This window comes from Ursus arctos, unplaced genomic scaffold, assembly GCF_023065955.2.
Source record: "Ursus arctos isolate Adak ecotype North America unplaced genomic scaffold, UrsArc2.0 scaffold_3, whole genome shotgun sequence".
NCBI classification, from domain to species: domain Eukaryota; kingdom Metazoa; phylum Chordata; class Mammalia; order Carnivora; family Ursidae; genus Ursus; species Ursus arctos.
Window position 1 is genome coordinate 70,357,084 of NW_026622985.1, and position 14,481 is coordinate 70,371,564.

A 14,481-nucleotide genomic window follows, 5' to 3' on the forward strand; every position below is an offset into this window, starting at 1 on the left:
TTTACTTCAAACTGTTCAGTGTTCCAGACTACAGAATCTTTTCTTTTTGTTTTAAATTGACATTTTCTACCTTTTTAACGCCTTGTCACATATGTGGCCTTTAACTAGGAACATCTTCTTTCTAGCCATGGATAACCTCTTTTTCATCTGTCTCCTCTGAAAATCATGTGTACTTGGATGCATGCACCTATACACATCTACACACAAACATTATTACTGTTTCCTTTTGTTTCCGTTATTTTTAGTTTCCACATCAGAACAGTGACGGTGCTGATAAATGGGAAATATGAAAATAATTGTTTTTGCCACCCTCGGCAATATTGAATTCAGCAAATACATGAATGTGTATTAATAAATCACCTGAATATCTTGTCTAAATAGTGTTTCCTGGGCCTGTTTCCAGAGAGTCTCATCCAGTCAGGGTGGGGCCCTTGACTGAGTTTCTGACAAGATTGCTGCTGCTGCTGCTGCTGCTGCTGCTGCTGCTGATACTGTTTGTTGGGGGACTGCGCTTTTGGGAAAGTCTGCCACAACCTAGTTAGAAGTTGCTGGCGTAGTCAGAATTTGATTGGAAAACTGTTACAAATATTCAAGACTTCTTCATTAAACTAGAATATTGGGCATGCCATTTAAGCTCTTATTTTCATTAGTGATTGATCTTTTTATCAGATGTGACCTTTATTCTCTTAAAATATGCCTGTCAGTATACCTGTTGATATTTTCTCTCTCATGTATCTTTGAACTAAGATTTCCTAAGATTCAGTCAGGTCTCATGTTAAAACCCTTCTTTTATACATTTTTCACTAATTAGTGATTAAGGAAACATAAATTTAGTATATCTGTTTTCTTTATTATACCTCAATACATCTTTGCACATACAAATTTTCTTGATTGATACTTTTTTTCCATTTTACTTTAAAAGAAGAATTTACTTATGAGAAAATGTGTATATGTAGGTAGCTTTGAATCTTTAAATGTGTTAAATATGTATTTTATCTGCATTCAGCCTATACATTGTGATTATAATGATTGAAACAGTAATAAAGTTAAGATATTTGAGGAAGTATCACTATCTTTGAAAAAAATCTTTAAGCCATTTTCAGTAGAACTTTGAAGTAGTATAACTTTGAATGTATTTTTGGTTATTTTAGCAGAGGCCTATGCCATGGAACATTTATATCTTTATTTCTATTTTAGGTGCGTATAGCAGCAAAATTCATTATTCATGCCCCTCCTGGAGAATTTAATGAGGTGTTTAATGGTGAGTGTTTAATTCATAGCACTAAGGCTTGATGTATCAAGCACTCCTTTTTTTAAAAGAATAAATTGTACAACCAAAAGAACTAAGCTAAGGGCGGGGGGGGGGTAGTATGTCGAAAAATCTGTACTTTCTGAATTATAGTGAAAATTTTTGTCAATATGGATTTCATAATGGCTAGAATGTAATTATGATATATATGATAATTATGTTTGAGTAAGTTAACCACCTTAAAAGAGTAATATTAAATTTTTTTAAAAGACAATTTCAATTTTAGCTATTTTTTGGAATTGTGAAATGCACTTATGTATTCCTTTTAAAGAAGAACCTAGAATAATAAGAACAACCCAAAAAAAGCAGGGGGGAGCATTGTTTCACTATGTTCAGAGGATGTGAAAACATGTAAGAACTAATTTATATCTTACAAATTAGTTCACAGTATGCCTTTCTTTAAACCTCAGTGGCAAACATTTTTATAGCTGTCTACCATAGATCAGAAATTTAAACTGTTATACAGTCTCCTGGTTGCTGTAAAAACTAACAGTAGCTCCTCTTTAATAGTGAGAATGATGTGGTTGAAACAGTCACCGAGAAAATGGCCTGTAGTGATCTTTTTACAAAACTTTTCTTAAGCAGTTTTAAGAATAAATTACCATAGGAACTGTAAATGTGTTATTTCTACTTACATGTATTTGGCCTTCACTGTCTAAAATTAAAACTAATTTTCACAGGACTCTTCAATTTTATTTTTAAAACATTCTATTCCAGAGTAAACTATTTAAACATGTTTTTAAAGAAGTTTAATCACTCATTTTCATTCATAGTATAAGATATAATGGAATCTCACCTCAAAAAAGATCAGGTTTAAAGTAAAAAAATCTTGTAAAGTTAAAATTACCCTGGAAAATTTCTTAAATCTTCCACAAACTACAATTCATGATTTAATGCATACAGTTACATATGATAATTTTTATGCATTTAAAAATTTAACCACTGAGCTACACTTAGAGAAAGAATGGGAAGTCTATACTGTATTCTGCCTTTTAAGATAACTGTAAAACCTAAAGTAGTGAATTGGGAAGTTGGGAGAGAATTAAGCTGGGAGAGAATTCACAAATATTTCTGCTTCCTGTGGGGTTTACTTCAGCCTCTATGTTCCTTAGGTTCGAAAGTTGGCATGTAACTTGAATTAATAATGGTGAAACTGCAGTAAAATCAGTGACCCCCAAACTCTGTGTAATTCGTAGAACCAAGAATAAATTGTAATTCTAGATGCTTTTCACTGAATGTTCTTACCTTGAATTAAATGCCCTACAAATTTGTTAATCAGAAGGGCCCTTAAAGAATGTATAAGTCTTAGAAATTGTTTTCCTAAGTCTCACTGGAAATTGATATTGGTAAATCCTTTGTTGAGGTACAATAAATTTGGACATTTAGGACAGCCATTCAGTAGGCTTGGGGTAGAGAATAAGCTATGGAATAGAAGTGGGGTATAGGATATTATGTAAGTTTTAAATAGGGAGCATTTTAGAGTTAAAAAGGAATTAAGCATTTGGGGGTGCCTGGGTAGCGCAGTCGTTAAAGCGTCTGCCTTCGGCTCAGGGCGTGATCCCGGCGTGCTGGGATCGAGTCCCACATCGGGCTCCTCCGCTATGAGCCTGCTTCTTCCTCTCCCACTCCCCCTGCTGTGTTCCCTCTCTCGCTGGCTGTCTCTCTGTCACATAAATAAATAAAATCTTAAAAAAAAAAAAAAAAAAAACTTAAAAAAAAAAAAAAGGAATTAAGCATTTGAAGGGGAAATGTCATGATTTGATTATTTTCATTGCTATTTTTGTTGATAAGACCAGTGTGATGATTCAAAGAGAAGCAACAGATTTCAGAATTGCAAAGTCATAAAATCTTGTTAGTTTAGTCTTCCCGAAATACTGTTTCCTAGGCTGGCTGTGTTAGAATCGTTGAAACATAAATTTCTGGTCTTCATTCTCAGAAACTGATGTGGTAGATCTCGGCAGGAACTCTGAAATACAGGTTTTTTTGTTGTTTCTTGTTTTTTGGTTTTTGTTTTTTTAAAAGCCTTATACTCACCCCCTTATGATTCTGATGTGTAGCCTGGCTTGGAACCACAGCCTAATCCTTTCTTTAAGAGTAGATTTTATTCAAATTTTGTCTTTCTATTTCTTTTTCTGTACTTTTCTTATAATAAAAACTTTCCAGAGTAAAGCTAACTGGATCAAATAGATCCTGCTTTTAAATTTTTTTCCCATTTAGAGCTGGAAAAGCTACACTACCAAGCAGTACCACTGTTAATGATTATGTTTTAAATATTGAATATGAAAGCATCATATTTATCAAATAGAAATCCCCAGTTTTGTGAGATAAGAATGACTAAAATTTTAAATGTATTTTTTAGAATAATTTTTTAGGCAGCAGCTTCCATTGTTTAAAATCAGTTAATTTAGAAATCAAAGTAGTAGTATTTAGTAGTTAGCGAAAGAGATTATTTTTTAAATTGGGGCCTGCTCTTGAGAAGAGGCATGTGAATAGTCAATATTTTTTCTTTTGGAGTAGCTTTATAATTTGTGTAGAAATGATTCGTAGTCGTTCTAAAATTTCCAAAGTGCAAAAATGGACCTAAAACTCACATAAAATTCTGCCCTCTAGTTCTCCAGTGTTTGAAATACTTCTAACATCTCTCAGTTTAGAGAGATATATAAGATACATAACATTGCATAAATATGATAATACTATGTATACTGGGTTTGCCCCTTCCTGTTTATCATGTTATGGATGTATTTCATGTTGATAAATACACATTTACATTTTTTTTCACATCTACATTGTTTTTAATGGCTGCTCAATTTTACACTGTTTACAAGAACTATATAGTCTGTTTGTATTGTATTTAACTAGTTCTTAATGGAAGATACTTAGGTTATTTGTGTTCTTTTCATTTAATGAAAAGATTAGGATATATTGTAGTATGTACTTTATGATAGCAACTGTATAAAATAGCCAGGTGTGTAGGAAAAATAAAGAAAATATACCAAGATTAGAGTAGAATTTTGTTTGGTGAAATTATTTGATTTTTTTTCCTTATTCTTTTACAGAGTGCTTAGATTTTCCAATAAAAGTATTATTTTTAAAGTTATGTTTTAATGATGAGTAGGCAAATGTCTACATAATAGTTGAGTCTAAAATTAGAACAGAATTAAGAATCAATAACCAAAGTGAGATTGCTAAATCAACTAAAGCAGTTATCCGTATTGAACTAAATGTATTCATCTGTTATTTGAACATGAGCTGTCTGAGGACAGAAATGACTACATCTGCGCTCTGTTCACAAGCTGTTATCTTGCTTATTCCCTTTTTGTATGAAGCAAATTCATTTGAAACTCATGCTAATGTTGTCAAACTAGGAGGCAGACATCTTCTGCAGCTCTCATCAGACGATTTTTTTGATGGAGCTTATCTCCGCTTTGATTCCTTGGAAATACAGTCTGCCTACATTGGCTATTAATTAGTAAGGTATAAAATAACATGTACAGGCTTCCCCTGCTGTCTGAAAATAGAGCGTTCTATGAAATCTTTCATAAATCGAAATGACATAAAATGGAGAAACCAATTACCATTTGGTAAAAGTGAAAAATCTTGGATTCCATTCAGTTAGCAGAAACAGGTAAAAGCCAAGTAGCGTAAAGTGAACTTTCGGATAGCTGGGGAAATTTATATTTCTGTTTAATTCCCTCTCCTGTTCCTAACCAGTATCTTTTAGAAAATAATACCATGGTGTATTTCTGTTGTTATTTTTGTCATCAGAGTAAAAGTTTGATATTGCTTACCTGTTGGGTGGTGGGGGGAAGAGTGGGGAGTGTTAATACATGACCAAAGTAATCTGCATTCATTACATAGAAATTTCAAACATATAAAAATAATAATATAGAAAACATAATTCTTGTTTTGCAGATGTTCGGTTACTGCTTAATAATGATAATCTTCTCAGGGAAGGAGCAGCTCAGTAAGTATTACAAATTATATTAACATAACCAGTGACATGATAAGAAAAAATGTTTTAAAGGTGGTTTTTAAGCACTAATCCCTGAAATAGATATTTGCACATCAAGTTTAAATATATATCATATGCATGTACTTCACTAGAAGTGAAATACTTTTGATGAGGTTTAAATATATTTGTGTATTATATGTGTGTGCTCAGCTAAAAGAGAAATTTTTGATCATAGGGACACAAGTACAACATGAAATTCTCTATTCATTGAGTATTTGGCAGTGGCTTATATACTCAATACTACATTTTGGCATTTGCAAGGTTGGATAAAATTATCTGGAAACTTTGATTTTTTAAATTGTGATTCCTTTTTGTTTTTTTTTTTTTTAGATTTTATTTATTTATTGGGCAGAGACATAGCCAGAGAGGGAACACCAGCAGGGGGAGTGAGAGAGGGATAAGCAGGCTCCCAGCAGAGCAGGGAGCCCGATGCAGGGCTCGATCCCAGGACCCTGGGATCATGACCTGTGCCAAAGGTGGACACTTAACAACTGAGCCACCCAGGCGCCCCTGTGATTGCTTTTTTATGCAGGTTTTACTTTTTGTTAAGTGTTTGACCCTAATAGATTTTCAAGAATTAGGAGTTTTATTCATTCACAAATACCTGATATAGTACCTGACACATATTCAGTAAATATTTACTGGATTTGTGAGCAGTTCAAATAACTAGGCAGTTCTAAATCCTAGTACATCACCTTTGGACCAGTGACCACAATCATGACTTGCCACAACTGTCTTAGGATTTCAGAGAAATAATTGATTCTCTTCTCTGTTCCCATCTCCAAAAGTAAGGTGGGGACTCATATGTTAGGCTAACCAATTCTATTACTCATTGGGAAATGATGAATTTAAACAGATTTTAGGTGCCTTGCTAAGAGTGTTTAGTATCCATCCAGGCACCTTGTCTCACTCTAATATTCTACCCGATATGTGAAAGCCTGAACAATGGGGGAAATTTTATCTTACTCTATTTTTGTAATGTTTCAAGGCTTTATCAGATCTGTCCATTACAGTTAGCCCTAATGAAGGTAGAGGTTCAACAGACTTCTAGGCATATCTGGTTTTGCTTCTGATTTAAATTCCTTTTATTTTTTAGTAGCAACTATTATTTATTTGTTTTTAATTCCAGTATAATTAACATATAGTGTTACATTAGTTTCAGGTGTACAATATAGTGATTCAGCAATTTTATACATTAGTCAGTACTCATCACAATAAGTGTATTCTTAACCCTCTTCACCTGTTTCGCCCTGTTTATTACTTTTATTGTGACAAAATGTACGAAATATGAAATTTACCATTTTAATTATTTTTAAACATACAGGTCTTTGGCATTAAGTGCATTCACATTGTGTAACCATCACCACCATCCATCTCCAGAACTTTTTTTATTTTCCCAAACTAAAACTCCATACCCATTAAACAATAATTTCTCATTCTCCCCTCCCCTGTGCCTCTGCTGACTGCCTTTCTGTTTTCTGTCTCTATGAATTTGACTTCACTAGGTGTCTCACAGAAGTGAAATCATACATTATTTGTTGTTTGTGGCTGGTTTATTCTACTAAGCATAATGTCTTCAGGGTTCATCCATGTTGTAGCACATGTCAGAATTTGTTTCCTTTTTAATACTGAGTATTTATATACCACATTTTGTTTATTCATCTGTCAATGGACATATGGGTTGCTTCTATTCCTATTAATTATTTTATTAAAGTGCTTTATAGAAATCAATTTATATCTTTGACTTTAGTGATTAGCTTCTGGGTGAATGGCTATTTATTCCTAAGTTCTTTAAACTTTATTTAAATAATTTGTATATTCAAGTAAAATTAATTTTCTTTATAATAGCATATGGCATGTTGACAAAAATCTTATGGAAGTAAAGAAGATGTACAGCATTTACAACTTCTAACAGTACTTTCAAAGTACTTTTCCTCTCAGTTCTCTGTGGTAAATAAATGTGTGGGTTGTTTCATATAGGTGCAAGAATTAGTGGGTTTTTTTTGTTACTAGTTAAGAAAATTAGAAACTTGTTGAAAGAACAAGAGTTTTTCCTCAACAGAATAAAGTTTAGTGAAGGTCAAAGAAATATTCATAATTACATTAAGTGGTATGAAATAGCCATACATTTGACCCAAAAATGATTAAAGTATTGAAATTTTATTTGTCCAAAGAAGTACTTATCTGATGATGGCTTTTACATTTGAATTAAATAAGTTGAATTTGTTCTAAAAAGAAATTAGAACTTGAGCTACATTTCTCTTTTGTTATGAAATATTTTGGGGACAGTTTGGTCCACATTTCAAGAGATACAGACGTTGAAATGCTTGATACTGTGATATTCTAAGGAAATGAGTCTGAAGAAATGAGTAATTAATGATAAAATGTTTCTTGTATGATACCAAGAAAAAAACATCAAAACCTTAAGTAGAAATTTCAGATTGTCCTGCATGTAGTTACTCTGTCATTAAGTGATTGCTAACTAGATGGACACTTAAGAGAAAATGTTGGTTCTTTTTGTTGACTTCAGTAGTGCTTCATTCCAAATTTCTCAGAATTGTTCATTTGAATTCATTTTGTAAGCATCTGAGAGTATCTGTGAAGTGAGAAATATACCTTAAATCATTGATTGACTTTAGAACTATGTAACTGTGGTTCACAGTGTCCTCTTTATGAAATAATTTTCAAGGAAAAATAGTATTATCCTCGTTGTTCACTAGACTTGGTTCTGAGTTACTTTTAAAATGTCTCCAAAGTTGGTTTCACCCTCTAAAGAAGATTCATCACCTATCACTGAGTCCATCCAAAAAACTATGTAACGCAAGCTTGCAAAGCATTGTAATAAACATTTAGAATGTGTCCAGTGACAGTTTCACCAGAGTAAGTGCATAGCTGTAGTTGATTTCTTTTTCAGTTTGTGGTCTTTGATACTGAATTTCTTTTGTACAAGTACTTCTCTTTCGTACGTATACGTACTTCTTTCTTCCTTTCTTTCCCCTTTTCCCTGTTGCTTTAACTCTTTTAATCTTATTTTTCCCCTCCTGTCTTTCTGCAAGGGGAACGTGGCTATTATTCTTAAGAGTGGTTTTAGTGGAATATTATTCCTAAGGGCACAAATTCAATGTGTTTCATAGAAGGTAAAAGTAGACATACTGAAGAGTCAGTATTCTCAAGTCTAACTTTTAAATACCCAGAAAGAGGCTTTTATTCAACTGACATATGAATGCCAGACTTACTATGATGAAGAGGTAAATAAGTCTTTTAGGGATTTTTATTTTTTTATTTTTTTTTGACATAGACACAGCAAGAGAGGGAACACAAGTAGGGAGAGTGGGAGAGGGAGAAGCACGCTCCCCACTGAGCAGGGAGCCCGATGTGGGGCTCCATCCCAGGGCCCTAAGATCATGACCTGAGCCAAAGGCTAGACGCTTAACCGACTGAGCCACCCAGGCACCCTGAATCCTACTTTCTGAGTGATCTAGAATACTTCTTTTTTTAAAATCTCAGTTAGTTTTGAGATAAATTCACTTAGGGTTAGTAACTGCCTGGCTGTGTTGAGGCTATTCCTAGGAAAATTATAGTTTTAATGAATTAAGAAAATCAGAAGTGAATAGATACTGCCCTCTCCCCCATTGTGCATTTCTATGTTTACCCCCATCTTTTTTGAACATGCAGTGTCAGGAGTTTGACAGGTAGTAATTTAATTCTGTTCTGCTATTTTTACCTTTACTAATCTGCTGTTAATTTATCAGTGATGGCTTTGTTTAACCAAACATTCCTTTCTAGAGGAGACTCAAGTAGCTAATAACCTGAAAATTCAGTGGATGTTTTGCCATCTAGAAAACCTTCCAAGTAGATTAGGTTGACAGATGTATTTCTAAATTTTAAAATACTCAATATCCTTTCTGTTAAGTGTAGAAAAAAATCCTCAGGTTATAGATTCAGTAAAATATAATATGGTCCTTACATATTTTTCAGATAATTTGTTGTACTATGAGAATCTTTCCTATAAATGTATCACATAATTATGTAGTATTTCTCATATGATAGTAGAGAAGGGCTTTATTCTTGAGTCCATCTTGTTACCATTTCTTAGTTCAGACTATTCAGCAGTTCTAACATGGACATTTGCCTAATAACAACCTAACTGCCTTTTTTTTTTTTTTGCTCTAGTTGCTCTTGTGTCCAGTTGTCATAGACACTGCTGCCAAATTAATCTTCTTTAGAGGTAGTTAGGTTCTTCTTTCTCAGAAAGCTTCAGTGATTCTGCTTTGCCTCCCAAATAAAGTATATTCTATCAATCAGGGCCTTTCACTTTAATTCAGTAAATATAATTGAACACATGCTATGTGTCAGGCATTGATCTTGATGCTTTCTGTGATGGGGACCTAACCTATCTTCTCATGTGTTTTGTTTATCCTGCTCCCTCTAATTGAAATACTCTTTTCTTCCCATCCCTCCAGTTTCTGCAGGAGAGCCTACTCATTATTTCAAGGCCATTTCTTAGTGTCAGATTTCTAAAGAAATCACCCCTGAAGGTCTTCTTATCCTTGCCTCAACAAATATAATTTTTTGAAATGTATATTCTCCTTGATGCTTTCTTTATTGGTCATTGTCTTATAGTACTTTCTACTTTGTGTTATGGTTATGTTTATCTGTTCTCTCTCCTACCCAACTGTAAATCCTCGATCATAGGATCTGTCTGATTACTCTTTGCATCTCTCATAGGACCTACTCTGTTTCCTGGTATGTTGTGTACTAAATATATACTCGAGTAATTAGATATATATCTTACAGATGGCTAACCTTTACTTGCAAGGTATTGAGTGAAAGGACAAATTATATTTACTGTTTTAACTCTTTTGCTAAACATTGAAGGCTGCATATCATTCATCAGTTTTAAAAATAGCCGTATCTATATAGAATTTATATTTACTGTAAGATCAATAATAGAGAATTATAATTTTATTTAACTTGCCATGTATAGTGCAGGAGATTTATTGACAAGTGAATTGTTCATGCTATTTTAAGAGGGTTGAGTTTTGTGACTTTAAATAACTGGCCTTTTTCTTTTTTAGTGCATTTGCACAGTATAACTTGGACCAGTTTACTCCAGTAAAAATTGAAGGTTATGAAGATCAGGTATGTTTCATATGAACACGGGATCTAACTTTTCTTTGTTTCATTTATAATGGTTAATATATTCTGCAAGAACTGTGAAATGGTATGTTTAAAGATAAAATATTCATTTAAATCATAATCTCTTACGGGCAAAGTAATTGAAAATTTGGGGTTTTTGTTGAGACCAATAATACTACTAGCACAAAGTCCCTTTTAGAAGTATTCAAATGTAATTCTTTTAAGATTTTAGAAAAATAATTGCTTTAAATCTACTTTCTTGTTTTTTATAGGAAAAAAAAATCAATCCTATATTAATCCAAAATCTAGAATATATATTAGTAAGATTTATATCATATTTTGGTTGCTCTGGAATTCTACAGTTCTTCATGTGAGTAACTTAGCATTTAGTAATTATTAAATCTTTTCTTTCCAAAGTGAAAGTTAGAATTGCTAAGCTAAGGAAAGCCACCAAAGGTCACTAGTTTGGTTTTTTTTGGGTTTTTGGGGTTTTTTTTGGTTTAGAGTTATTAATAATCAAACAGTGATTATACTAATTCATATTGTGCTTGTGTGAAGCACAACTTACATAAAACAATATAAAGAAGGAACGGGTAGGTTGAACATGAGAGAGTTGTAACAGTTAGTTATTAGTGGCTAGATATGTCAAAGCTTACATTTGGCATTATTTGTTATGTAATATGTAGTCTTGTATTTACAGGGGGAAAAGACAGCCTAGACAGAAGATGACTTATAACTGCAGAGGAAACAAGCTTATATATATATAGACATGCATGTGTTTATATACACATATTTGTGAAGCTATATAGTGTTTCATTTTATGAATCTCCTATATTTATTTTCTTTCTCTTGGGAGATTTTGGTTTTTTTTTTTCTTTCTTTCTTTAACTGTAAACAAAACTGTATTGTAAATCTTTGTACCTTTGGGCACATTCACCACAATTTTCTTAAAACACGTCCCTAAAAGAAAAGATAGCTCCCAAACTATAATATTAATACTTAAGCATAATATTAATACTTAAACCTAATAAAGATAAAACAAAAAATCAAACTCTAATCTCACATATGACCATAGATTTAAAAACTTTAAATAGATATTAACAAATTGAATCCTGGGATATATCAAAAGAGTGACAATGAAGACTAAATAGAATTTATTACAAGAATGCATGAGTGGTTCCATGGAAGGCAATATATTGGTGTTACCTGTTAACCAACAAATGAAAGAGAAAAACTTTATGACGCATCAGCAGACAGTGAAAAGAAATTTGAAAAATCCAGCCGCTAGTCGTTATTACAAAAACCCTGAGTAATCTAGGGATAGAAGAAGACCTCTTAAATATAGTAGACTGTTTAGCAAAAATCACGGTAAATATCATAGACTACAAACACTAAAATAATTGTAGTTAAAATAGAAAATTTGCCAGGTTTGTCTGCTTATTATCTAACCTAATGGAGGTATAGCAAATAAGACAAGAGAATGAGAACTTTTAAAGCTTTAGAAAAGTAAACTCCTAGGTTACATGATTTATATAGTCAACCTCCCAAACAAAAGAAACTACTAGACTTAAAACAGTTTTGTGAGATGGCTGAATTTAAGGTAAGTATACAAAACTCATTAGCTGTCCTCTATTGCGCCAAATAACTACTTTACATTAGAAATGATTGGAGGGGGAGGAATTCCTTTTAATTGGTAAAACTGTGCATTAACCTAAGAATAACCTTAACAAGAAAGGCAAAGGATTGTGAAGACAATGGTGGTTGTCTTCTTAAAACACAAAACTCAGGGGGCGCCTGGGTGGCTCAGTTATTAAGCGTCTGCCTTCAGCCTTCAGCTCAGGGCGTGATCCGGGCGTTCTGGGATCCAGCCCCACATCAGGCTCCTCCTCCAGGAGCCTGCTTCTTCCTCTCTCACTCCCCCTGTTTGTGTTCCCTCTCTTGCTGGCTGTCTCTCTCTCTGTCAAATAAATAAATAAAAACTTAAAAAAAAGGAAACCTCAATTAAAAAAAAAAACCACAAAACACAATGTGACAATGGAAAGACAACACCATATTCTATTTTGAAAATAAAAAGTTAAATTATTTAAAAATTAAAATACAAATTTATTGCAATTTGATTAAAATCCTAATAGTTCAAAATGTTCATGAAGTTTATGCAAACAAAATACATGCTTGGAAAAAAAATGTAAGAAGAGTTAGAATGGGTAAGAGAATTTCTTTACTAGGTAGCAGAAGATGCTTTATAACAAATGTAAAGTCAAATCAGGATGGTTTTGTATAAAGTAGACTAATAGATCAGTACAGCAGCATATAGAACCAGAATTTAGTCCCAAAATATATGAAAATTTTTATGCGTGACAAGATTATACTTTAGATAAACACGTAATAAAAGATTGGCATAACTGGTTTCTGTTAAGATAATTTGAACCTCTATCTCATACAACATAAAGAGATAAATTTGAGGTGGATTAAAAATTTGTAAAGTGACTAAAATTTTAAGAGAAAAGAGTCTTATATGTACAATACTAGGGCAGGGAGACTATCTTAAATAAGTCTGGAAACCCAGAAACTATAGAAGAAAAGATGGACATTTTGCTACATAATAATTATTTCAACCATAAAATGAAACAGATACCTTAAACAAAGGACTCATAAATTAATAAGAAAAGAACAAAAAAAACCCCACAGATGAAAAATATCAAAGAATATTGCTTACAGAAAAACAAATGGCCCACACACAAAAAGATATTTAGATCTGTCAGTAGTCAGAGAAATTAATTAAAGTAATTAGATATTTTATACCCATCAGATTGAAAAAAGAATCATATACCTATTGATGGTGGTAATGTGAAGGGAATATATCTTATACACTGTTGATAAAAATGTGGATTGTCACAGCCATCTTTTTGGAAATGTATTAAAAATTAAAAACATACAGACCCTTTACCTACTGTCCCCACACTGGGAATATATTTAAGAGAAATGGAAGCATTTAATGGAAATAACATTAACATGTTAAAATATGTGTACAAAAGTACTTATTTTAACATTTTTAATGTCCCCATTCCTCTCCCCAAAAAGAGAACAGCCTTGAAATAAAAGAGATGGTCTATCAGTAGCAGAATGGCAGAATAAATTATGTTATAGCCACATTGTGGGACATTATGCAGCCATTAAAAAGAATGCTGAAAGGTTTACGATTGACTTTGAAGGATTTCTATAAGGTGTTGATACTGAAAAAAAGCCAGATGCAGAAAAATTTGTGTACGTGTGCATCTTCATTCCATTCGTGTAAAACAGTGACCAAAAAAACCCTGTATGTGTGTATATGTATACATAGATGTGTTTTTATTTATCTATGTGGGATTGTATGGCTGAAAAAAATTTAGAAGGATACATCCTATGTGTGCACAATTTATATTAGAGGGATGGGGAAGTTCTAACATAGGTAAGGAGTCAAAGATTGGGAGAGTTGGCAAGGGAAGAACAAGAGGGGAAATTTTAGTATAAAGCACAGAATATCACATTTACGCATGTGCAACTTAAATGTACATAAAAGTATAAATTACATGTTTAAAAATTTGAAGGTCAGTTGAAAACAACTGTCAATGAATAGATTATAAAAACAAGCAGACACTTCACAGTGGATGAGATTGTGGGCCCAGAACAATGTAGGACACTGAAGAGTATTCTCTGTGGGTTAAAGCTATTCTTGTAACATTTCTCGTTGAAGGTTATTACCAGTTCCTTAGTTTCGAGAACTGAAAACTGATAATGGAAATAGTAAATTGTTTATAGACCTAAAAAAAAAACCAAAAAAAAAACCCAAACAAACCAAAACTCCAGCAATATATCAGAAGATGCATTCTTTTCACCAGGTAGTGAGAAGTTACATTGGAAGAAAATCAGATCCACTGATCTTAGCTGAACAAGAGTCGCCTCATTTGTATTATTACAGTTGTGCAATACAGTTAAACCAGTTGCTTGGAGTAGGATTATTTTAGTGTTAAGGAAAAAACTT

The 14,481-nt window shown here is 32.8% G+C and overlaps 1 protein-coding gene across 1 annotated transcript in view; it reads left to right on the forward strand.

The window, feature by feature from the left end:
• Window positions 1-14,481, forward strand: part of CAPZA2 (capping actin protein of muscle Z-line subunit alpha 2) — a 55,867-nt gene that overhangs the window by 27,167 nt on the left and 14,219 nt on the right. The window contains exons 2-4 of the mRNA XM_026509883.4: window positions 1,198-1,261; window positions 5,222-5,273; window positions 10,400-10,463. Coding sequence (XP_026365668.1) covers window positions 1,198-1,261; window positions 5,222-5,273; window positions 10,400-10,463 — 180 coding nt within the window. The remainder of the gene's footprint in view (window positions 1-1,197; window positions 1,262-5,221; window positions 5,274-10,399; window positions 10,464-14,481) is intronic.